This window comes from Pomacea canaliculata, linkage group LG1, assembly GCF_003073045.1.
Source record: "Pomacea canaliculata isolate SZHN2017 linkage group LG1, ASM307304v1, whole genome shotgun sequence".
Lineage (NCBI taxonomy): Eukaryota > Metazoa > Mollusca > Gastropoda > Architaenioglossa > Ampullariidae > Pomacea > Pomacea canaliculata.
The window spans coordinates 3,465,009-3,491,839 of record NC_037590.1 but is presented as its reverse complement, the minus strand read 5'-3'; the positions used below and the strand labels follow the sequence as shown (position 1 = coordinate 3,491,839).

Here is a 26,831-nt window from a genome sequence, read left to right as displayed (position 1 = left end):
ATGCTGCAACTGCTCGGCTGTCCTGTCACGTGGTTAACTACTTCCTCAGAACGCAACCTAATGAATGGCTTGCCTCCAGCGCCCTCTCTTACTACGGGGCAGACAAGTCTGGCTGTGAAGGCTCACTGGGGCGTGCTGAAACCCATGGAATTATTTTTTTTAGTTAATCTATTAAATTTGTTAAAAAAAATTGAAAAAGGGAAAATAAAAAAAAGACATTTTTAATAAAAAGATGTCAAACGGTTGGTAATGGAATAAATGATCTATTTATACTTAAAAAATAATTGAGGGGGATGCAAGTATGGGTGATAGTATCAACATAATGAGAAGACAGTGGTAGAGAGGACAGACATCATCAGAAATCACACAAACCGTTGAAGTGTTCTATGGAGCAACACTCAGGAACAACAGTCAAAGATGAGTTAGTTCCTCAACATTTATTAACAGAAAACAACATGTAGGTAGTATCACATGCCAACACATGTCTGTAAAATCATTGCATCCCCGCACCACGGGGTGCACTGAGAAGCATCCCACCCTCTTCTTGCAGTTCTCAAGCCTAACAGACAGGTGCACCGATGTAGTTCTAAGTACATGTGTACCGCTCCCATGTACCTTACAGGTGAGTACTGCTGCAAGATGATCTCCCAGGTGTATCACAAAAGTGCACCGTATCATCACCATACAGGATGGAGGCAATCATTGATACAGCACGATACTTTAAACAAGTAGAACTTTTTGCTAAAGTAGAAGCAGACAGACACAGAAGAATGAAATCACTTCATCAAACAATGTGTGAATACAGATAGACATCCCAGAACGAGAGAAAGGAAACACGGGATCATTTTAATCGCAAAAACTACACACTGACAGAGGAGGTGGAGACGATGAGAAGAGAGGAAAGAAAGTGTGTATGAGAGAGGATTAAAAGAGAATTTCATTTTATATGTTTGATTTCAATGAGAGAGAGAGAGGAGTAAAAATGTGTGTTGGAGAAAAAAAAGCGAGAAAAAAGAAAGAAAAATAAGGGATTGGAAATGCAGACTAAATCACACCTTGCAACTGTAAAAACAAAACAACATTAGATATTTAACATATCTACAACAATGGTCTGAATGTCAATCAGCTGTGAGTCTCGACACAGTTGGTGCGCGATTGTAATGTCATCAGTTGTACATCGACGGCGACAACTTTGATGATGATAATGATGATGAAGAAAATTAATTTGATGAAGATGACTGCCACTGCTATCAAAGGTAGGATCATTCGCCAACAGACTGTCAATTTTAAGATACATCCCATATAATCAAGATATCAAGATGTACTGTGAGCCACTGGGACAGCAATCATACAGCAACAAGAACATTATCCAAGGAGCTTAGCTATGGAGTGGAAACATTTCGGGGAACTGCGACTGGAAACAAGCGAAGACAAGCATGTCGGCTGATAATCTAACGGTCCTCGTCACCTGCACACCTTCACACATTAGGCTACAGTCATGCTAACCCTAACCCCAGACACTGAGCAGATTGATGCAAACCCTGGGGTACAAAGGGGAAGCGAATAGTGGTTGAGGTGTCCCAATCGGGAGGCGCCCCGGTTCGATATCCGTGTGGCGCAGTAAACTTACAACCTCTTCATTTTAAGTGAAATATTTTGGAAAAATGTCAAGAACACTGGAAACTTATCATGTCACCGAGTGTTAACATCTTTGTGTCCCCGAAAGTCAGAGAAACGGACAAAAGTGAAAAAAACTTCAACTTCAAACCATCCCATGATGATTAGTTTGTTGAGTGTTTAGTTCTTCTCGATACCAGTCTCATAAACAACGGCCAGTGTTTAGGGTTAGTCACTGCGGCATCTCACTTGCTTCACTGGAGTTGGGAACTACAACCTGAACTCCACCTTTCTTAATGCGCGCGCATCCTCAAAAATACACCACTTCCTGTGGCGTGCAGAATCTCATGTTCTAGAAAAAATGTCAGGAAGAGAAAGAGAGATTGATTAAACAGATTTACACTAAAAAGGCTACCACGATGACATAAAATGGGATTTTATGTCTGACATTTGTTACAAACCCTGTTTTTTGTGTCATTTACGGTTAGTGGGCATGCGCACTTACACAACCTTGTCTTGCAAATAGCATGACACTGAATAATGTCTAAATAATCCAAAAATTCGGTATTGTATGAATACAATGGTTGATTCAAGATAACTTCAGTTAAAAAAAGCTCATCTGTGATCAAATTTAAGAAAAGATTGATTTATTTCTAGTTGCTATGCAACCAAGTTAAAGGGGTGGGCTGGGTGGTTGATTACCTGTTGTACCTTTACTTTCATAACTCACTATATTCGATGAATAAATATTTTCAACGAAGTTGCAGATTTTATTAATGTAGCAAACCTTTTTCTTCGTCAAATCTCTCTGCATTTGTTCAATGGTTTGAGCTAAAAAATTGTGGCAAGTACACTGGCAATATTTTCTACGAATCTTCTTATTTGGGGATTTGTCAGACTATGGACAACATAAGCACAAATGAGAAAGATTCACAGCAAAAACGATTGTTAAAGTATATCTCATCGTTCTTGTTCCTGTCTAAGCTCTTCATATTAAAAGACTGGCTATGATAGAATGTAGACTAGACCTGTGCCCGAAGGTGAGAGGACTGTGGGTGCAGACATCCCACAATTCCGATTCCCTCACCTCGCCCGGGGACACAGTCGGGGAGACAAAGCTCTTGGATGTTTCTTTACGTGCTGTAGCAGGGGACAAAAAGAAGCTCGAGGAATTTTACTGATTTCTTTCACTAGACAAAAGCCACTACATTTATTCCGAAGGAAAAAGTTTGAAGCAAAGTATTAGGCATTAATTCCATTTCAAGAATTTTTTTATTTACAAGGAAAAAATGGAGTAACTGACAAGTTTTAATTAAAGTATAAGCAAAATAATATTTATTTGAAGAGAAAAGTTACAAAAAATGAATAAGCTACATATCAGACCCTGAGCTGTGTCTGTGATAGAGAAAATTGGATGTGACTAACAAAGAAACATTCAGCTGGATCTGATATATATTTTTCACACAATAGACCTACAGGACTGTCATTTGGGTTACACAAAAACATGACTGTAGTCTCTTATGTGGTGACTTAGCAGGACAGAAATATCTCCCGCAGTTAAGACTGAAAACCGACTACTTGTCTACTGACAGCGACCACTTAGGTAGTTACAAGAGCCTCGTGTACAAACTTTTAGAGTACTTATGTAGGGTAGACAAAGAGAGAAAACCAAGAGTGAACTGGGTACACCTGGCTGGAACCGCTACTTGGGGACAGGTGCGAGGCGTCTCGAAGCGGGGAACAACCGAAGGCTTGTCCTACCTGTCCAGTGGAGCCACGTGACAGGATGAGAGAAATAATCTTTAGTCTTACCTGTCACCTGTCCTCATACACCGTCACCTGTAGGCGAGCAGGGTTAAAGCTATGCACTTTCGCGCTAGGTATATATATGTAGATAGATATGTTTGTGTCAAGAGACTTTTTTTCTAGGCCGAGACTTGAGTCAGGAAGGTAAAGAAGATAGAGAAGTCACAGTCCTCAGTGGAAAAGAGAACATAATGAAGTGTGTGGTCCCCACACCAAATGACTGGAGTCGGGAGAATAGCTTTAAGGTGGAGTTGGTTCGGTGGCTGCAGGTGGCATGGTTCCTCCCCGCACGTGCCGCTGTGTAACCGTGTATAGGGACTCATAACCCGGGTGGCGAGACTTGAACTGACTGACGTGTGAACGTTGTACGTCACGTGTACGTTCCCTAAAGTGAGTGGTAAGAGCTACAATAACTGTCACCCACGTGAATTATAAAGTCGACCGAACGCTACACCAAGAATGCGAGAGAAATGTTCTGAAGAAAAAATCAAGCAAGACCAAGAAATTTGCACCCTCCCAGAAAGTAAATGATTGAAGAAATTGATTGAGCCGAGAACTTGAAAGTTTTCATACACATGCCATCGTAAACACCGTGGTGGGGTGGATGCCATCGTGAGATGGTCGTTAGAGTTCACTGCTGACATCCGAGACGTTGGTGAGGCTGTGGCTCTGATGAAGGTCTCCGCGCTGCTTCAGGGTGCTGTGCGTGGAGTGGAAGGATATGTAGGAGTGAGAGGTCTTGAAGACGCTGCTGTTGGAACCTTTCTGCTTCTTTTTTGCCTTCCTGCAGTACATGGTATCCTTGAACCGCCTGCGAAAGGTGGCCATGGATAAGAAGTAGAGGTAGAAGTTGATGGAGTGGTTGAGGTCGCTCAAGACGTGGATGATCTGCTTGACGAACGCGTGCTCCAACTGTCCAAAGGTGTTGGCTTCGTAGACCCAATAATCCTTCACAATGTAGAAGATGCTGTTGGGAAGCATGAGTGTAAGAAAAGCCACGGAGATGACGATCAGCATGGTGGTGATTTGCTGCTGGTCGCGAACCCGGCGTGCTGATTGGTCGAAATTGTTGGTCAGGTGGCGCTGAGTCTTCGATGCCATCTGCACGTTGATGATGATGAGGGTGTTGCTCAGCAGGACCAACACGCAAGGGATGATGGCGTAGGCCAACGCATCGGCGAGGTTCCAGTAGTATTTCATGAAGTCCTGGAACTGCGGCCTGGGCTGGCACTTGCGGGTGGAGCCCCTGTGGTCCTCGTGGATGATCCAGAAGTACACGGCGTTGAAGCAGAAGGTCAGCATGGTGACTGACACGAGGACCAGTGTGGCCTTGGTCTTGGAGTAGATGCGGTTGACCTTCAGAGGAAACCAAACCGCGATGAACCTTTCCACGGTCATGGCCACCAGAATCCAGCTCGCGAAGATGGAGAAGAAATTGCCGAAGAACAGCATCACCTGATTAAAAGAAAGAAACTTTTTAATAAAAGAAGAAAACACTTTTACAGACTCGAGTTGCTGAGTCATTTTGGTTTTTAAAAAAAAATCACTGGTTAGCAGCATTACTTAGCCTACAGTGAATGAAGAAGAGATTAGAGTTACTTACCCTGCAACCAGCATCATACAACGGCACATTGTACAGAGTCAGCTGGTGGTAGAGGAGTTTGGTGGTGATGGCAAAGTTGTCGATGACTGCCAGCAATGCCACGTGCATCTTGGAGGAGCTGACAGTCGGCATGCGCAGGATGGTAATGAGGCTAAGCAGGTTGCCTGGGAAACCGATGATGAAGACAGCCCACAAATAGTACTTGTTGATGCCCAACATGACCCACAGCAGCATGTACTGTTCCAGCGGGCCATACATGCCCCACGGGGAGGCTGTGCTGTCGCTGCTGGCGCTGGTGGAGTCGGAAAGGTTGTCCACAGTGTGGCCGTAGGTGAAATTGAAGGTTGGCAGAGGGGTGCTGAGGTAAGACACCTCCGTCTCCAAGATACTCATGATGGACTTGGTCTTTATATTTCACGGTTTCTGGGAACAAAAGATATAAATATAAACTATTTACGGCTTTATGGAGGCGCTTTCTAAAGTCAGTTTTTTTTGTTTGTCTAAAAATATTAGAGCTCAAATTGTTGACTAGTTGATCAAGCAGATCTGTTTGTATATTTGTAAACAACAGGAAATCGATCACAATCATTCATCAGACCACAAACATGTAATAACTGGGTTTCTATTAACACTGTCGTTTTATAAAATGTCAGTAAAAATTATCTTTTGTATTCAAAATTCCACGATTTCCCTTTGCATTTTTTGGCCAGGATTCAGTTTGGTCACAGGGCTATTTTGTTCATAATCTTTAAAGCTAGCTTAAGGAAAAGTCAGGTCGCGAAAGCTAAAAGCTCAGACCTCGAAAAGGCTTCAAGATGTGCGAGGAAACACCAAAGACTTGCTTTCAAATGGAAGACCCTAAGGGAAGGGAGGCGACTAAATGGGCTTCTCCTGTTGTTTTAACTTAAGCCTTGCTTCTGCATCAGTAAAAATCGCAATCGAAGGGAAAAGTTAAATGAAGGAAACAACAGGACGGAGGGAGATTTGCAAGAGGTTTTCCCGCAGAATGATTATTCAGCGGGCTGGGAAGCTTTTATGTTTTTCAGTGCAGGAGATCTGAGTGATGTCCCTTGGCCTAACCGGCTCGAGGGTGGTTCTATGTTCTTCATCTTCTTGTCGATGCCCAAGGATCTTCGTTGTTTTTGTTGTCTACTAAGTGCTGTTGATGAGTACTTTATATGCTCTGTCTGTCACTGTTCTAGACTGTTTTCCTTTGTCTTTGCCTGATTGCTTCCTTCTTCATCTTCCAACATTCTCAAACCTCATACATGTGCCATCTGGACTTCCGGTTTTTAAATCAAGATCTCTGTTCTACGGACCAGTTCCCCCCGCTTGATTGTTGACATCCTACTGTCTGATTTTTTTGACTGATTCCTTTTAGAACTATTTCTTAATTGCCTTGGCCAGCACAGGACAGAATGACCGAACGAAAGAATAAATGAATAGACCAGAGTCCACACCTCACGAGCTGGAATGCAAGTGAGGGTAAGAACAAACAGATGGCTGAGGGTCATCAACAGGAAGGACAAACTGAAAGACCCTCAGAGTGACACAGAGACGGATGACTTTGGAGCTACTTTGTTATACGAAACAGAACAGGTACTCCATCTTGCGACTGAGGGAAACAAACAGCTTTGTAAGAGAAATCCTTTTGATTAATAAATTAATTATGGAGTATTTGCCTTAGGCCGATAGGTAGCCAGAGAGATCCGCGACCCCATTTCTCAGGGATGGGTGACGGGTAGACAGACAATTGACAAGTACACAAGTAAACAGACAACAGACATTCAAGCTTAACAACAGCTAAATAGACCGACCCAGGTAGGCAGGTAGACAGGAAAACATGATGAATTATATGTGTGTGTGTATTTGCGCGTGCGCGCGGGTCTGTGAGTCCACGATTATCCTTTTGAGGGGTGGGTGAGTAGGCTTTCCCTATTTTTATACTTTGTATGCTTGCTTGATGTTTGCTTCTTTTTCTCTCCGTCTTTCATTCATTGTTCAGTGTATGCGTGCAATTATTACTCTGCAACTATTATTGTGCAGCTCTCACTGTGCAGCTGTTACTGTGCAGCTACCACTGTGCAGCTATTACGGACGCTGGGGAATCAGATGTTTTAGTGACCTGAGATGAAATCCAATTTAAAAGCAATTGGTCTTGCGGCGAAAGAGTTAATGAGCTTTGTTTTTCCTGAGTCAGCGACTCGCAGTGACAGCTGGCTCCCTCTACGTCTGCTTCGACTTGTCTAAGAACGGCTACCATGTGAAGAAGGTCAGACCTCTTGTCAAACATCGGCAGCCACCGCATGTCTGTTCGCTTCGCTTATCAGGGGACAGAGATCAACATTTGCACCTGCTTAAGAGCTCCGAGCAACCGGCCTAAAGACTTGACTCTCAGTCAGGATGTTGGTTCAGGTTGATAATTTTCTCCTCGTGCTGCCACCGACGGAAGACAACTGCGTTGACTGCAAGAGACGAATGCCAAGGGAGGTAACTTGTGTACGTGGGTGGCGTGATTCCAAGAAAAGAAAATATCTGCGGAACCAAGAAATACTTACTTGTGGAGTCAACACCTGATAGAACTTGTAGCATCTAATTTTACTGAAACAACAGCGAAGCTATCTTACTACAATATAAACTGGAATGGACCATGCACAGATTCACCCACCTCCTTAGAAAGACCTAAACACTTAAAGAAAACAGGAAAACAAAGTCGGCAAATTAAGAAAAACACATAAATACAGTAGCAGGAAGCCATAACACCGAGACGGTATTGCCTTACGAGTAATAAAATGATGGCTGATCATCTTCAAGCAAAGCCACCTAGGGTCTGTCCATTAGTTTCAGGGAAAGGTGGGGGTCAGCAGGGTCAGGGTTATTACTTCTGTCTGGGTCATAACAGGTAGACCCTTGCCTCCAAGACATTCCTGTTAGAGAAGCAGACGACGACGATGTAGTCTAGTAAGGATGGTGGTGGTGTTAACAAGAAGGCATTCCTGTGTGTGCTGGAAGGTTCTGGGATTTACATTGCAGCTTATCGAGAGAGCTCTCAGAGCAGACGAGGGCATTGGAAGCAGAACCACAACGAAAAGCACTCACACAGTCAGTGCCAGCCAAAGAGACCTCCATCCCTAACCTGCCACCACCCATCCATCATCAGCGACCACCTTCAAGAGAAGGAGCACGTTCGCACGTTGTCGTGCATGCAGACTACCAACATGGCGTGATGCAAGGCCCGCTACTCTGTAGGAAGTTAGTTTAACAGGGAGAACTCCTGCCCATCTGTCATCGTCTCCTTTTTTTCTGTGTTGAGTTTTTTTCTTGTTCTCTTCCTTTTTTGTCTTAGAGTGAGAGAATGTGAATGTGCCAGTGTGTTTTTGTGTTATATAATAGCAATACACATATACACACATACATACACACATACATAACTAAACTTTTCTAGAGATCCAAAATCATAAAACTTAAACCAGATGTTCCCGCGAGTTGCAAACTAAAGTTTCAACATGTACATGCTGTTACAATTTTTTTTTAATGAATTTCGAATATCTTTATTTTCTTTTGTTCTTCAAAGCGAGCGAGAATTCAGCAATTTCTGTAAAATCCGGAAGCAGAGAAGTACAGCAGCTCAATGTTTCTTTGACTGTCACAGTTCAGTTTAGCGAGGACCAGTACAAGTAAACCACACCACCTGGTATGGGCATCGCTCTTATCGAACCCTCGGCCTCCCACCTACAGGTAAACGGCGCCACCTGGACAGTCTTCTCTCGGTCGACATTTCTAACCACCAACGGCTTTCAGCTGCTCCTATCTAAGAAGCTTCTCCAAAATGTATATTGATCTTGCAGACAGCTATCAAGATTGATTCCACAAAGCATGAACGATAAAGTATGGAAGAATGTAGATGATAACCAGACAAATTACGACGATGAGAGATGCGTAAGTAAATACCATTTAGGGCTGAGTGGGAATTTACACCCCATTCTCTGTGGGTGTGGGTGTGTGCGTGTGTGTGTTCGCAAAGCTGTGGGTCAGAATGTGTGCTTTAGGTTAATTAAAGAGAACAAAAGAGAAATTTGTGCCCAAAGAGAAAGCCTGTAAAACAACGGGTGTGCGGATTGAAAATTAAAGTCGCAGCACACGACGGACCTACCCGATGAACCGTCACATGAAGACAAGCTTTTGTTACTCGTCTGTATAATGAGGGTTAGTTTATAAAGTTTGTGAGATAACACTGCTTCGCCTTCTTTCTCTCTCACTCTCTGCTCTCATTGGACATTATAACATGGCTTGCAGCCACCTTAAGGCTCTATCACACTTGTCGCTCCTGGTTCAGGCTTTGATGTCGCTGTAGTCGTTTCTTCTCATGTCCTCCGAGTGTCTCAGCTCTGCCCGAGGGAGAGTGTGTCACTCCTGAGTTCCAATGCCCAGCCACGTCTGCCCTTTCCTAACGGCCTGCAGCACGTGAGGAGCGGGTGTTGACCTGCCATCAGCTCGCAAGGAAGTGCCCACAGCCACACATGCATGCCTCGACCTTTGCACTTTCCACAGGAACATCTTGAAACGAGTGACGTCACGACTGTACATGTTTACTTCGTTAACCTACACTCAAAGGGACACTAAGATCTTACCTCAGTGGTCAGTTTTTATCTATTGGAGTGGATGTGCAGTAAAGGCTAAAGAACATTTTTGCCAACTCAGCAATAAACAGCAACAACATACTGTCTTATATTATCTCTTATTTCTTTAATCTTGACCTTTGTAGTCTTTTTACTGGAAGGTCATTTCCTGTTTGGAGGTCTGGATTCATCGCTGTCTTCGTCCTTGTCATCAAGTCTCATTTTCTTTGAATTCCAAGTGCATGACAAAAATTGTTTGCTCGAGAAATTACCGACATCGACTGGTGATCGACTTGCTGGAGTTTGACGCATGCGCAGCTACGGGGAGGAAGGCAGGAAAAGTGCCTCCCAGCCGCCAGCGGTGATTTTTTTCTTCAACTGCAATAAATCTGAGAGATATAAATGTCTTGACTCAGTTTTATCCCCACAGCCATGCAAGTTTGATTGCTAGAAGCCCTCGTGGCTCGGTTTTAAGCGCCGAGGACAGTAAAGTTCTGAACCCTGGTCATAACATCATAGCTCAGAGTATATTTGATTTGTCTTAGACAAACTTTGTCCATGAATATCGCTAGTCAGGAATACATATGACAGCGGAAATATTTTCTGATGCAAACATACACAACATGGTCTGACAGGAGTGAGGTAAGGGAGGTGTCTACAAAAGTTCACTACTACTGTAAGCCATTTAGGAATAAACAACTAGTCCATGGTCTTTGTTTTACTAGTATATCTTTTGGAAAATTTGTTGAATCAATCTAAAACAGTTAAACACGTGAAAGCAAATGTATATTTATGGAATCAGAACACAAGCCCTCCTTACTATCGTTAGTTTGAGAATTCTTTACCCCTGGAGTATAGAGGTCGAAGTAGGTATATAACATATATATATATATCAAGGGGTGAGGAGGGCAGGGGACTGTAGGACGGCATAGCAGCAGATGCACTGTCATCTTGCAAAAGGTATTTGTTCTGTCTCAGGAGCTTGAAGCTGATTTGCACAATTCTTATCCCGAGCTACTCACGTGGACAGAATAGAATCGTTTGTCAAAGTTGTCTTCCCTTGTGCCATGGCGTGAATAGAAGATGAGAATTTTTTTGTTTGTTCTTGTTTTCTCTCTCTTACACACACAGAGAGACAGAGAAAATGAGAAAAACAGGGAAGAAGTCTTAAGTTCTACCACCTGCGCGAAGGGAGAAGACCCAGGGGGTTAGGAACGAGATTATCCCCCACGAAAAATGGCGCCGGAGAGCTGCCGACATAAACAGGTGTCCGTGTGTACCGACAGCTTAGGTGCCGACAGACGGGTCAAAGTTTATGGTGGAGACGATCGAAGACTAGCAGGTTGTACGCATGCGCAGACAAATGATGCGGCGATGACAAGCTGGCGAAGTGTATGTGGGGCGAGACAGCTTTGGCCAGCGCCTGGTTGTTGCAGATGCCTTAGTGCAACAAGCGGTGGTGCGGGGGACTGTCGTTAGGCAGCAAGTGCATGGATGTGTTTAGTCTGACCGAGGCAAGGCGAGTGTGATGATTGCAACATTGTTGCTGTGAGCCAGCTCCCTTGATGTCCTTCAGCGACTCCACCTGCAGATGAGCGCCAACACCAACTCGACCGCGCCGTGCTTACACTTCGCCCAGCGCCTCATTTACTTTCAATCTTCCCTTTTAGAACTGGGAGTCGTGAGGGACAACAATGTCTGTTTGCGGCTACAGAAATCGAATGGTCCGTTTGGTTTGGATTGGTTTTTTTAGATGCATTTGTTAGTATTTTTGTATGTCTGAGACATTTTTCCATAGACACAACACCAGGTTTCTACAGACACATTTGATGCTGCAAATTAGGAAGATTTCAACTCTACGTGGAGTTTAGTCTCTTCCCAGAGTCTGTCCAATCTTTACTATCCTTTAACATGATGTTTCCAGCGTCTGCCCAACCTTAAGTATCCTTTAACATGAGGTAATATTTAGCGATCGCTAGTCAAGTTTGAAAGAAAGAAACAAAATACAGACACACGCATAATGTACAGACATACATTCTCACACAAATAGATAGAAACAGAGAGAGAGAACTCGTCGTTACAGGCTCAGAGTCTTTCTAATAGTAATAATGGCTAATGATATAGCAAAAAAATAAAAATAAAAAAAAAAAATAAATAAAAGGGAAATAATAAAAGAGAAACTGAAAAAAGAAGGTGAAAAAAAGATTCTCTGAGAAATCTTTCCAACTGTTAAATAGTAGAAAATGAACCTATATCAACAACCATCTCACGTGAACTGTATATACACTGCCATTAAAAAAATATTATATTACATATGCCAAATGTGAATTTTATTTTGGTCCGAAGGGTCTTCTACATCCTCGATACAGCCGTCGCTTGTCTGGATGGTGTGTGTGTGGGTGGAGGAGACTGGAAGGCACTGAGTTCGGGTGTGACTATCAGCCATCGTTCTTTAGAGAACATATTCCACAACAGAGAGTCGTAATCATGAACTCCATTTAGTACAGACGCTATAGACGGAGGAGACTTTGGACAGTAGACACAGTCAAGGTGTTTGATTTCGTCGTCCTCCAGTGTAGTACCCTCCCTCTCTCTCTCTGGAGACCCGAGGTTGCTATGGCAGAATGAAGACCGGTGGTCCCAACAAACACACCAGACTCGTTGTTTTTAATGTGTCTGGGAGGGTTTACATTCTACGTTTATTTTAAACCCTTTGCACCTCACTGAAGGGTCGTGGGTGTGTTTCCGAGGGCTATTTGCAGTCACGTGCTGCCTACATTAGTCTCCACAGTACACGCGACAGTACCGCAATAAGGAGATCAAGATAAACAGGGACCTTTAATGACCCCGCATCCTGACTAGATTATCAGCGACCTTTGGTCCTCACGTCAACGCGCCAGAGGTCAGAAGGTCGCGTGCAGTCATTAAAATAAACGAGGTTATTAATAGAGCAAAGCGTGCTGAGATATCAAGTGAGTCAACAAGGTGTTAGAAAGTATAAAATAGTTGGAAGTAAACAAGATATATATATGTCGAGAGTTGGAAGAGAGTATGCTAATAACATGTGCAAAACATTTTACAAGATGTGTTTAGATAATCATTTAGTATATGGACTGTGTGTATGAAAAGTCAGTTTGATGCAGTTATGCTGTATGTACCACATTTGGCTGATCAGATGATATATGGTTGACCTTTGATGACTTCAAAAGCATATTTCCATGTTATAGTATGCATTTTTCTCTTTAATATAATTTTAGATATTATAGAATTCGAGGAATCTTGAAATTGTATATTTTGATTAATTATAGGCAGTTTGAACCCCAAACTGGTATCAAATACATAAGGGAAATAAATCTGTTTGATCTTTGTTGAATAACATGGGAGTTGTCCCACAGCTTTTAAAAAAATGAAACAACACCTAAGGTAATCTTAATTGGGTAACAATTTATAGACTAAATTTCATAGTTTTACCAGACACACAATCAAAATGGCTTTAGATAAGATTGCTACACAGCATTATTCCAACAAAGAAAGATCTGTTATAGATGTCAAATACATATTTTACAACATTTATCATATGTTATTATTTACCAAGATGATAAATAAAATAATGAAATGATAGTTATATATCATATAAATAGTTCTGACATTTTCACTCCGTTGTATCTGACCCTCCCACCTTACCTACTGATGAAGAGATGCTTGGGCCTTGAGAAAAGTCTGAGAAGTCTACCAGTCGTATAAAGAGTGGATTAAATTCCTTTTTGTCTCCGTCTTCAAGACAGGCAAAGTCCAAAGGTCTAAGAACTACCGAACAATAAGTCTCATCAGCCACTCTAGTGAGGTCAGGCTTCAACTCATCTTCAACAAAGCCAAACCTAAGCCCGATGAACAACTCAATTCACCAGGAGGAAGCTTGCAACTTTCACTGAAAAGTTACCTTAGAAAACCATTTACAAAGCCACAGACATTTGAAGGAGGGATGAAAGACTTTGTCCAGTTCTAAATCATCTAACATAGAAGACGACTTAGTTCGTCAACACGGCAACATGAATAGACACCAGCAGAGTAAATTTTACAAAGCAATGCTTTATGCAACTCCCTATCCATCCATCAAAGACACATTTCCACTGAAATCAGCAAATAAATAAAGACACACAATCCCTACACAGAAACATTAATTCCCAAGTGTTTAAAAACTGTCACAAACTGCGATGACTTGGTGGCAAAAACAACAACAAATATTTACAAGAATAAACCAACAAAGTCTTCACAAACGTGTGTATATGAAATAAAGGAATTTGGAGAAAAAAAAAAAAACAAAACCCAGGGTAAAATTACAACCGACAGTCACGCCGAACATTACCGTGAATAAAAGCAGACTAGAAGACCTGGGAATCAACCTGGACCCTCACATCTGCCGACCTTTAGAAGAAGGATATCTTAAAGACTTATACAACATGTTAAACGATGACAACATTCAACCCAGTGTGCTGAAAGTGTTGAGATGAAGTACTTCGGGAAACTCCAGAACATTCATTTCAGAAGCGGAGAATAAGACTAATATTTATGTATTCACAGTGTGGACATCCTAGTCGACCCTCTTGAGCTACTTCTGGCTAGAACCATAGAATCAATGAGGAAACTGTCAGAGACTGGATGTGGTGACAGGCACCATCCTGCAAGTCTCGCTAGACAGACACAGAAAGGCAGGCAGGGACAGGCAGGGAAAGCTGGTGTAAGACTATCGATGAGTAGAACCATTGGACACCCCAACTATGCTTCACTTAGGACGGAGCAGGATTGAAATCCCCATCATCCACCTTGTCCAGCCACTCCACCCTGAAAACGGTGACTTAACTTTATTTCTTACTCATAAACAAGGTTCACCAGCAAAGCTCTCTCACGACAATAATATTAATGTAAAAACATCAAAGAAATCGCGAAACAAAATCGGACATTTTCAAATACGAACCAACTTTCTAGAATTTCCTGTCTGGAGCTCTTACTACAGTTTGCGACCCTGCTTGTACTGTAACTGCGATTGACTGCGAGTAAACTGCGCTTGGCTCCAACTGGAAACTTGCTTTGATGTTCACGAATGTGCGAGAAGTGAGATCTCTGGCTGGCAATTACCCTGGGTAGAGGCCGGCAATGGCCACTGGCAATTACAACCTTCCAAGCGTGGTGTCCTCTGCAGGTCGCGCTTCTTCGGAAAATCGTTTGTGCAGCAAAGAAGAGTAAAAAGAAAAAACAAACAAGCCTCTCGCTGCATCTTCTTTCTTGCTAGAAGATGGCTTCCCCCGTCCCCCATGTCATCTGCCACAACTTAGAACATTTTTCTTGAGAGTCAGCGCTCAGGTTTGATAGTCTAGTGGGTCCCCACCTTCGTGCCAGTGATGTGTGTGGCTGGAAAGGTCACGCCTGGATCATTCACTTCAACCTTCATTTAGGTTTTCAAATAAAGTCCGATGCTTGGCACGAGCTAGCAAGCGCATCATGTCCGCATGCACGCTGGGAAATTTGTCCATTCCTAATCCAATTCTGAATAAAAATAATCACTGCTCTGTCAAGAGACTTCTTTTTTTGAAAACAATATTCCTTGGTTAAAATTGAGTGGATGGCATCTATAAATCATGCGATTTTAAACAGATCGGACATCACACTTTCACAAACAAACCTCGCGTTACCTTGGATCACGTGACCAGATTCAGTAATCCACTCTCTTCTTGTAAATAAATTCGTGGTTCGTGCGTTCTTGCAGTCTGTGCAGACCATGCCAGAGAGAGGACACTTCAATCACTTTTTCGTAAATTTATCTGGACCGCCTCCTACTATGAATATATTTATAAAATAAACATCAGTTGCCAGTCTTCTGATTTTCATATTTTCACTTGTAAGATACAAAAATCGTTTTGGACCGCGCAATATTTCGATCAGCATCATACATCATTTATATGGCTGAGACAGGTTCTAAGAAGTCGGCGAAGAAGGACAGAAAGTTTAAAGGGTAAAAGCCATGTTGGTAATGAAAATTGCAAAGTTTCATGCCCTGCAAAGTGCTGAGGACGGAGGTGCAAGAGGCTGGGAAACGTCTCCACAAACATTGGCCGCCAGTGAGTGATTGTTTCATGACTGAACAAACCGGGAATATTTTTCTTGCTGAGCCTCTTGCATTTAACTTTCAACTTTGATAGCAAGGGGTAGATTGGATTGTCACTGAAGGCAGAGCACAGACATGTTATGTCACATCACGCACCAGAGGTTGGGTGACAGTTCGTTGCCAAGTCTTCTGTTAGAGGCGCAAACCTTGTTTTAACCAGAAGTTTGACGAAGTAAACCAAATAAAACATTTTTCTCCTTTTTTAAAACACTCCGGTAGACTCCATAAATACTGTGAAGGGAATTATATACATTCCCTACAGAATTTTAATAACTAATGAAGAAAAGCTCGCGTCTAGAGGTTTTGATATGTGTATATGATCAGGAAGATGTAAGTTAATCCTCACAATTTCTCTGTTGCAATCGTGGCCTTTAGGGACAACAGAATGAAACACTTGGAGCATTCAGTTTATGTAAAGTTCAATGACAAGTAAGTTTACAAAGACGAATGTTGTTGGTTCACTGTGTTAATGAATCAATTCACCGAAATGAAAAAAAAAAAGATTAACTCCTCACCTCGTCGGCGCCCTCTGTAACGTGGGCGAGCAGAGCGGCATGAGAAGGTTCAAGAAAAACAACACACAAAAAACAAAAAAACAGCCAAACCCCAAAACGAATTAAAAGCAAAGTAACGATCTTTCTTGGAAACTGTCGCAACCTCTGTGCAGGAAGTCGGTTAAAAAAGATTGAATAATGGCTTCGAGGCTAAAAGCGATTCTTTACAGTTAGGCATAGTACAAAATGCACACATCATACAACTACTGCAAGTTTTAACAGAAAAAAGAAGTGTGGTAGGGAACAATAAATTGAGAAAGGGAATAATTAATAGAGAGCAAGATGTCGCGATCGTAAGTAGTTAAAACATTAACGAACTAACGAACGAAACAAAGAACAAATGAACAAAAAAAGAAACCAATATTCCCGTAGATTAAGGATTTTTAAAAGGAGACGCAATGTATTGCACAGAAAAGATTTTGAAGAATACTTATCTATTCTTATTTTATAATTTTATCTTATAACTTTTGTAGTATGTTTAACATATACAGTAATGTAGTTAATATTTATAACTATATTTAACTGTATTTTTATCGCGATTTTTAAAAACTTTTCCGCGTGGAATGAGAGTATTTTAAAGGTTTTAATACTGACACAGAATAATACTCCTAATAAAACCAGCATCCCTAACACCACTAGAAGAACCTTATTACCACAACTACTGCCACCACCACCCCACTCCACCCTTCACCCACCCCTATTCACAATGATCAGAATCAGCAGCAGCAACAGCATCACTGATGGAGTATTAGCACTCGAGGAGATGAGGAGACAGGAGAGCAGTCATCAGTTGAGCTGCATGAGATAAGCATGAGATATCTCTCAAATTAAGTTGAAATGGATGAGATAAACCAGAGCTTTCTCTCAAAGTACACGGAGATGGCAGCTTAGAGGCGGAGGAAGGAGGCGGGCCCGGCGCTACAATGGGGAGCAACACCTGATGCTCTCACTCCACACAACAGCAACCAAGCCCTCGGCTCTCCTCACTTTTTCCCATCTGCTGACTCCGGAAACTTTTTCTAAAATTCCTTCTCACATTTAAGTAAACGAAGATTAAAAAACTGCAGACGCACATGCAAACACGTGTACAAAAATGTGACAACAATCATGGTCAACTCTTTCTTCTTTTAAAGTTGATTATCGCTAGATAACATTATCAGCGCAGACGATCTATCAAGGTGATGCTGTGTCACATACCACAGTCTCTCGCCATCTTGAGATGATGAAGTTTGTTTTCTTGAAAACCAACAAGAAAGTTGGTGGGTGCGTGAGGATGGTGGGGTTGCAGTGATGGTGATGGGGATAGAACGACAAGAAAAAGACTAAATTAAGCCGTTGCTGGAAGCTGGTTTCTGGGAGCCTGGAGGTCGAAGCATTACTTTGTAGCCGAGTAACCTACATGCTTGGGGAAATCCGACTACAACAAAAATAGTCCGGCAGATTATCGCACACCCAGCGATGAGGCTTTGCCAGCGCTGGTGGTTAAGAGGCTGCCTGCGAGTTTCAGGATTATTTTGAACTTTCCTGGTTTTTTATACAAAAAGGTTGAGTAGTCCGGCTTAGGGATGAAATATTTAGGGAGGCGAGACAAAATGGCTGCTGGAGCCAGGAACGTAGGAGGGCGCCACTGATTGTCGTCCTTAAAGAACTGTTCATGGCTTCTGGTCCCAGGGGCTGCCTCAGGACTGGTTAGCTGCTAACTCACTTCGTCTTATCCCACCGACCCTTGATCAGCTGCTCCACTCACAGCCAGAGTGCTCTTTACTTTGGGAGAGAAGCTAGTAACTGACCTATGTGACTATAAGTAAGAGGATATAGACACAGTGAAAGAATAAGACCGTCCTTCTTGATTCGTTTAAACTTGTTCAACAGAGAATAGAAAACCGTGATAACGCACAAAGTAACGAAGTGGTATAACATCATGTCATTGCTGGTGGGGAAAGTCTACCAGTCTTTTTTTCAGAGAAGGGGAGGGATAGAGAGAAGGGATAAGATAGTAAAGATTAGAGATAAGAGGAGAAATGCGGGGGAAAAGGAAAGGAGACACCAAACGAGTCCAGAAAGCAGTCCAAAGTAGATGAAAGGTAACTGCGCAGCAGGTTAGAAGTTGCTTCCCCCTGCCTCCTGCTCACCACCTGACAACTTATCCGTGCCTCCACAGCCACTGACGTGACATCACTTCCTTTCTAGGGGAGACCACTCACACGGCTTCTTTGCGTCCGTACACTGCAGGTGATGATGTGTTGGCGATGCTCGGTGGCTGGTGTGACGGGGGACCAGCGGAGAAGCCAGCAAATATCCGCCAGGATTTGAAACCAGCGTCCGCGGTCCTAATAAAATAGTTTTCTAGACAATCCGGTTGTCTCCCTGCATCCGGGTTTTATGCCTGTGCACGTGGTTGTCTGCTTGTGGATTGTTCTTTACTCATCTATCTGTGCCTCCATCTGTGCCTCCATCTGTGTGTCTATCTGTGTTTCCCTCTGTGTGTCTATCTGTGCCTCCATCTGTGCCTCCATCTGTGTCTATCTGTGTTTCCCTCTGTGTGTCTATCTGTGCCTCCATCTGTGTGTCTATCTGTGCCTCCCTCTGTGTGTCTATCTGTGCCTCCATCTGTGTGTCTATCTGTGCCTCCATCTGTGTCGTGTGTCTATCTGTGCCTCCATCTGTGTGTCTGTCTGTGCCTCCATCTATGAAGTGCTAGAGTTCAGAAGTCAGAAGCGCACAGCTAGGGTACAAGGCGAGGGCACACGAAAAGGATTCACGGCAATTCACAGCAATTCGTTTGTTTATCTGTTGTTTTTATTATTTCTTCTCGTCTCCTCTGTCGTTCCTAAACAGAAGGTTCGAAGTGTTTCTTCACGACGAAAAGAAAAACGGACCGTGTTTGTGAAAAAAACAAAAACAAATCCTTCTCACCCAGAAATTCAAACTAAGAAAGCCGCTACCTCCTGGAAAAAAACAAAACACAAATCAAGCACAAGAACCTAAGATGTTTTCATAACGAACCTGAACTAAACCGTTTTCTCCTTCCTTTTTTCAAAAATGCTTTTAACGTATTTTTTTCGCAGTCTCTCTTTGTCTCTCTGTCCCTTTCCTTTTGCTTGCAAATATCTCAGATGCATGTTTCTTGTTGCAGTAGAATGTGTCTGTAGAATGTATGTATAACAACATAGTAGTGTTATTATTTCAGCCTACCAATCTTAGATATTCCTTGTAAATTAGGTTGCTGAATTGTTCAAAGTTTACTCGTGTTCAGCTGCTTTTTCTTGTACTTCACCTGAGTTAACATTTCCAATATCCTGTACATTTAGCTTCTAGAAGAGCTACCGAGCTCTCCCCGCACATTTTTCTTTCTTGTTTCATAATATGTCTAGAAGAATTTCTTTTTCTTTGGAGGCATTCATCAATGTCACACATGCGATTTTATTGCTAGAATTATTTATGAGATTTTGAGCTTTCTCGGTTTTCGGTTTTTAACAGCTTTGGCTGGACATCTTGCTCCAAGTTACAAAAAGTGATTTTCTTCTTGTATAAGTGTAAATTTCTTTGTAAATTTTTGATGTGGCTTTTAAAGTAGTTCATGACAGGAATGATGCAGCCAGCTAACACTATACACAGATGCGGGTATCTATATATATATATATACACACATAGAAGGAAAAGTGTTTTTTGAGCTCAAAGAAAGATGGTTAATCATGATTGACCAAAACCTTTGATTCCCCGCTACTCCTTAACTTAACCCTTTGTCAAATATGTCATTCTTGAATATAACTGATAATATAATGTAAATCGCAAAGCTTACTTCAGTACTTGAGTGATTGTATGCGCATGCGTGCCTTATCCCTACATTACAATAGCTTTTGCTCGGTTGTTTCTGTAAATCTTATTTTCATTACTGTCAGAACTGAGCATACTTCTCAAGTTATAATTGTCCACTAGGACCAATAAAATCACTAGACCTTTGCGATGAAGTAAATTTTAGAAGGTGTCAGGATGCACTGATATTTAAAATACGGAGGGTCATGAAAGTAGATAGCAGGGAGAGACCACAGAGAGAGAGAAAGAGAAAGAGAGAAAACTCATTAACTGTCGAGGAAAAAAAAATCCCGTACCTAGTGACCTGCCAGAAAATACCGGGCATTACAAACCGGAAATGAAGGGGAATCTCGGGAAGGCGCAGGAAATGCAGCAGCCCACCAATGAAATGGCGAAGCAGGGGATGCGGTTGAAGTGCGTAACTCATTAAACTCTTCTCTCACAATGGCCGACTGCAGGCAACACGCACTTCCCACAAAATACACAATCATCAGTTTTATATAAAACCTAATGATTAGAATGTTTCCACAAAATATCTGCTTTCCGGCTCATTCTGGTCTGTGATGACCACCTTTGGTGTCACCGCAATAAACAACAGATATGATGATTGGCATTAAAGTTTTGCTCCACTGACATTAAAGTTTCAGCAGAAGATAATAACAGAAACATAATCATCACAAACAGTATTGAACAACGAAAGGTCATTTGGGGGCACGTTAACAAAAATATGATATCCTTAAACAAACAAAAACAAACAAACAAACAAACAAACAAACAAACAAACAAACAAAAAGCAATACAGGTGACTTCTAATTTACAAAGATCATATTTGTTTTCAGTAGTTTTCATCGATATAAACAAAATTCACTGTTCAAGATGGAAGCAGTTACAAAGCATTGCAACTAAAGATACTCGGAGTGAAGTTGATTGTCTCCGAGCCGATTTCCTCCAACCTATGAACTCTGAGGGTGTAAGATAATACTGACAGTGTTATTACAAATAAAATAATAAAAACTTGATATGTGTGTGATTCTCCAGCATCTGCCTTCAATCTTCTTAAGAATACAAATTTGATGGGGTATCAAGAACTCATCTTTGTTGACCGTGTGGAACAGCAAAGTGTTTGGCAAATCCTTACAGAGGCGTGTAAACCACATCCAGAAAACTTTAGTATTTGTCAATATCTGTCGACAGAAAAAAAGAAAACCCTTGGAGATGTATAGACTACTTACTAGACAAGGTGGCGATCCATATTTTATTGGGGATTACAAAACTCGATGTTGTCTGTCCTCCCCGCGATTACACACGGACACGGAGGGAGGGCAGCTGAAGCTTTTCTTTGAGGAGAGCAGAGAGGATGTCCTATCATCCCATGGTGGGCTGTTTGCGGAAACTAATCTTGGTTTCAGACAGTAATTGATCAGGAGGCAGCATTAGACTTATTATTGATTTATTATTGTTCACAGAGCAGCATGCTTTCATTTCTTTTACGACTGGATGTCTTCCCTCACATCACCCCACGGAGCGATGATCGTGAAAATGTGGAAATGAAGTAGACCACAAGAAAAAACAAAGATAAAATACTGAACATGAACCTGTTTGTGGTCAGGAGCAAAAGGAAAGGTAATGTAAATAAAAGGTTAAGTATGATGGTGGAAAAACTGAAAATATATCAGGAACAGTTCGGAGGAGCATAAGGACTGGGATCGGCGAGGAGCTTTAGTAGACTTTCTGTGGATCGTCAAACTCTGTCGTTGTCGGTTCCATCTCGGTCTCGGAATATTCATCCTTCACGGCTCACCACACCCAAAAGCTGATACTTGAAGCCCGAATCAAAGGAACTAACAATATCTTGAATGACCTGGGGGCTGGGGTCCGGTGTGGACTTAACATGAGCGGCAGGCAATCGGTTCGCCTTAACCTTTGACATCCGTCAGCTGCTGCAGCTCGCGGTGGTGGCGTCGCCACGCAAATCATTTCCTCGCGTCTGCCGCTCGTGTCTGGACATTCCTTTGCTGCCAACAGCTGTCGTCTTGCACACATTCCTGTAGAAACTCTTGGTGTAATCTAACCCAAGATGACTTTGTTAAATAAAGACGAAATCGAACAAACATCACACTTTATCATTAACAACATCAGCAACGACAACGACGACGAGTATGATGATAGTTACTTATTATAGAAAAGATTTACTTGCTAAATTTTAGCGCAAACATTTTAGGTTTCAGCTCCGTAAAGAGGATTATTGAAAGTACGGAGTGAAACAGGCGACAAGGATGAAGGCTTGTTAGCAAGAAATGTTTTATTGTCCTCCCTGTTAGCGAGAATGTTCTCACGCAGCTACAAAACTCATGAAGATGAAAAAAGGAGCAGGCAAATGTAGTTTTTTTTCTGTTGCCAAACGGGAAAGAAAACGATTCTTAGCATGTTGAGAAAGAAACCAAAACCCATCTTACACCTTAACTTGTGCTTAAAGGACATTTTTGGCAGGACACACGCTGTTTATTACAAGACCTTGTTTAGCCAGTACTTTCAAAGAACCGGCCTCTACAAGTGTCAAATATAGACAAGTATTCGACAATATGTACGCGATTTAGAAGGACTTTAATGTTTTTATGTTCATTCTTTCAATTTTAAAACATTTCGAAATATTTTTAACAGTAAAATTCCGTTCCAGTATAATATATAAATAGTCCACAAAGTGTTTATTGTTTTCCTAGTTTTTGTAGTTGTCAATCTTCTAGCAAGATGTTTTCGTGCATCAATAAATTTTTTGCATGTGCACCGTGTCCGAACACATTCTGTCCACTCGGATCGGATGGTACCACTGCGATACTTCATTCTTGGTCAAAGGGACGTGCACCTCGTCTCTTTTTTTGCGCATGTGCAGTGTTATTGGAGACATCAATATTACAAAAACATTGTCTTCATCCATCGCCGACAACTGACATCTTCATTGTCATCATGTCAACAGCAAGATGGATTAAAAAAAAAAGACTTGACTAGGTCAACATAGGCATGGTCTTTGAACCTGGCAACGAGAAGCTAACAAATTCTCAGTCTGTGTCACGTGACTGAAATGCTCTCAGATAAACAGAGCTTACATTCTTGAAAGATTCCCAGAAATATCAACCTTTACACTGCTCGAAATCATCAAAAGTATTCATCTATAGCCAATACTTTATACGGTTTGAAATCACCAGATTTACTCAAGAACAAACTGTACTTCCAATTCTTTGCCATAGCCGAATCTCTGTGAAATAAAAACAAAAAAATTGTCAGCATCTCTTGGAGAGAAAGCAGACTTGTTAACTAGCGTGTCCTCCGAGGTAAAAAAAAAAATGTTTCAATCTTCTTTATATTCTCGCAATAGTAAACAATCAAAAAATGAAAAGAACAGCTACAGACTCTAATGAAGATGGAAGTGGTGAAAAATCCGTTGACAGTTTAACGAGCATCTGATGTGTTTTGTAGAACAGCAAGCAGCACCTGTTCGGGATGACAGCTGCTCGTGTGTCCTGCATCATCAAGCAGATCCGTCTTCATCCGTGTGTGAACTTTGCGAGTGGAGTGAATGGTATTTCCGAAATATAGGAGGTTAGTTTATTCCTTGTTGCTCCTTTAAATATAGGAGTTTAGGGAGAAAAAAAATACAAATAAAGTGAGAGAATGAGAAACAACAAAGGAGAAAGAGAGAAAAGAATGAACCAAACCCTACTGGAGCGATACTTACAACCAAGTACTAAATGAAAGATATAATGAAATAGGACACTAACCTAGTAAATTGCGATAACACTCTTAAATTGCGAAAAAATAATGAAAAGAATTAAGCTATTATTAAAAGACACATTCTTCCATAAAATTTAGTGTAACATGTAATGTACAGCACTGAGACACATGTTGCAAGCACAAGGATGTGTAATAACAGATGTGGAAGGTTTGATTCTGTGGATGACAAGAGGACTCGGATTAAATACATATTATCAACTCATTTTCTCGCCAGCACCAGACTCTAACCTCTCGCGTGAGGCGGTAACTCCATGATTGAGCAGCGAAATGCAATCATCTAAGCTAAATGAAGCAGAGAATGAAAACGAGGTTCGAAGATGAGCAAAAGGAAGAAAATGATAAAAAAATAGAAAACCAAATGGAAAGTTAGAACATGCACTGCCGGCCACAAAATGTTACACGATGCTGAAATGTAATCTTCAGAGACAGAAAGTCGATTTTTACGAGAACCTCAGACCATGTTGCATACTTTTTACTGCAAACTCTTTTTGTCTTTATGAAGATTATTGTCTGTACACAAGAATCCACATAAACCACATCTTATATTTGTATTCCTTCTGTAAACATCTGCATATGCATGGTGGATTGAATCAACAACTGTTCACTCACCTTTATTTGGTGCAAATGCTCCCACCCACAGTCCACTTTGTAGAGGAGGTACAAAACTTGTTTTTTTCCACAAAAGTATGAAGTGCAGAAAGTTTTCAGAAAAACTTGAGCCTCCAAATTGTAATTCAATGGCTGATGAACTGTTCCTGATGTTTCCTCAATACTTTATGGACATACTGACAGGGACACAAGTGTCATCGCGAGGATGTCTTGGTACTTCTGGCCGACAGGAAGCCTGTTGAGTCCAAAAAAATAATCCTTCAACATGACTGTTTGATCACAACCTACTGGATAATTTGAAGACAGACACAGTCTACTGGGTAATTGGAAGACAAAGTCTACTGGGTAGTTTGAAAAAGAGTTATTGGTATTCAAGTAATAATCTCTTGTTTTTAAACAACATATAATTTTATAATTATAAATTAATTGCGCAACTCCCGGAATGAGACAATTTAAAGGTATTACAAATAAAATGAAGACGGGGTAAAAATCTGGAAGAAGCAAATAAAATGAAGAATATGGCGTTCAGAGAGGGAAATATTTTGTGAAATTCAAAGTAAATACCTGTACAGCGCTGAGAAAAATGAAAGGAAATAGTTATGCTCGTGCTGTCTGTTACACAGAGGCACTTAGTAACCACACCTTTAGAGAAATAAAATACAATAGGAAAATTCTTGAGAAGTTTCTGTCCCGAGGAAAGTAACAACAAATACCGTTTACACACCTGAGTATTGTCTGCAGTGGTTACTACAGAAAGAGAACTTCAGTCAAAGAAGCTGGACAATCCAGGGAATTATTTTGTTCCAGAACAGTCGACTCCAGCGGGACACTAAGTACAACAAAATTGAAAGCACAGCAAAGTTGGCCTGCACATCAGGATCAGTGAAGGGGTCAAAGGGCAAAGATCTGATGTGATCTGACGGCGCTACCCGTGCAGTAGCCACTGGCGCCAAATCTCTGCTCCGACTGCCGAGGTAGTGGCGAGGACCCGTGACCAGCCCCTCCACGACTCCAAGACTCCAAGACTCCAGCCTGCTGCTGCTGCCGTGCGATTAGGCCTTGCGGGCACGCCGGTCATGCTATTAAATACGGACACACATACAGGCACGCGCGCGCACTCACACACACACACAGAGGCACAAGCACACACACACAGACACACGCACACCCACGCGCACAAAGAGCGAGAGAAAGAGAGACGGTGAGAGTTATTAACATAAAGATGTTTTTGGCACGAGGCAGATTCCTTGGCCCGCCTCGTGCTTCACGCGCGTGTCATTCACAGGTCTCGCGCAACTCTCGGCCGCCTCTCGTTGGTACTGACGTCACAGAGTCGACGGCCTCACTTTCCCCAACCGCAGTCTTCTCACCGCTCCCCTCACCGCTCCCTGGTGGAATCTGTTGCTGTCGTAAACAGTCGTGGGACGTCAAGACTTTTTAAAAACCCTCGTTCATGGTTGTGGAGTCCATCTAAATAGTTTTTTTTTTAAAAATAATTTTGGTCGAAGAGGTGGTGATAGAGAAAGAGAGAAAATAAATTGAAGGAGGAATAACTGTGGACACCTTGCTTCGATGCGAGTTTAACAAAGAAATCGTTGTACGACGAAAATTTAAATAATAATTAACATCAAAGTATCACCATTGTATCTTCATATGAATAACTCCACAAGAAATTTTTGTGATTTAAAATCATTAAGATTTCGTTGTGAAGGTTCATGTCACGTGAGCGCCATCAGCCAAGACATAGTAAAGACCGTTCTTAACTGTGGAAAGGGACAAAGCGAACTTGTTTTTGAGATGGTGGCCCTTGTTATGGAAGTAATCTTTTGCTGTCTATGTTTCTGTAACTGGACACACATAATGGAAGCTATAACTTTTGTCTGACTCTAAGTTGATAGATGGTGGCAGGCCAGTACTGGAGTGAACTCCACTCTCGCAGACAGTCAGTTGTTAGTCATAACTGGTGTCGCCAAAGTGAAAACTATCTTGCCATTTGTTGCTGGCAGATTTGTCGAAATATTCAGAATATCCCATTCTGTCTTCTTAAAGGACATCCTGTGTGTAAATGGGACATACTCTTGCCAGCCTCCTTTTGTCTTTCCCGTTGTCATGGAAAATGTTTCTCAATGCCAGAGGCTGGTGTGGCGAAGTTAACAACAGTTCCAGCTTGCCTCTCGTACTCAGAAGTAAACTCTTAGCGCGTTTCAATCACCTCCCTAAAGTTCTGGGGTGAAGTCTTAACTCCATTTAATATA

The 26,831-nt window shown here is 41.8% G+C and overlaps 1 protein-coding gene across 2 annotated transcripts in view; it reads right to left on the bottom strand.

Annotated features, from left to right (window-relative positions):
- The window catches only part of LOC112574794 (G-protein coupled receptor 183-like), a 35,565-nt gene extending 9,618 nt beyond the window's left edge, over positions 1 to 25,947 (bottom strand). The window contains exons 1-4 of one of the 2 annotated variants that reach the window (XR_003101492.1): positions 25,301 to 25,947; positions 24,577 to 24,811; positions 5,027 to 5,449; positions 3,997 to 4,878 (exon numbers count right to left, since the gene is read on the bottom strand). Coding sequence is in view for 1 of the 2 variants with exons in the window: in XM_025256085.1 (XP_025111870.1) it covers positions 4,048 to 4,878; positions 5,027 to 5,419 (1,224 nt within the window). In the remaining variant the exon portion in view is untranslated. Of the gene's footprint in view, positions 1 to 294; positions 4,879 to 5,026; positions 5,450 to 24,576; positions 24,812 to 25,300 lie in introns of those variants that run through there. The other variant, XM_025256085.1, reaches the window with a different exon arrangement.
- Positions 25,948 to 26,831: the final 884 nt, after the last annotated feature.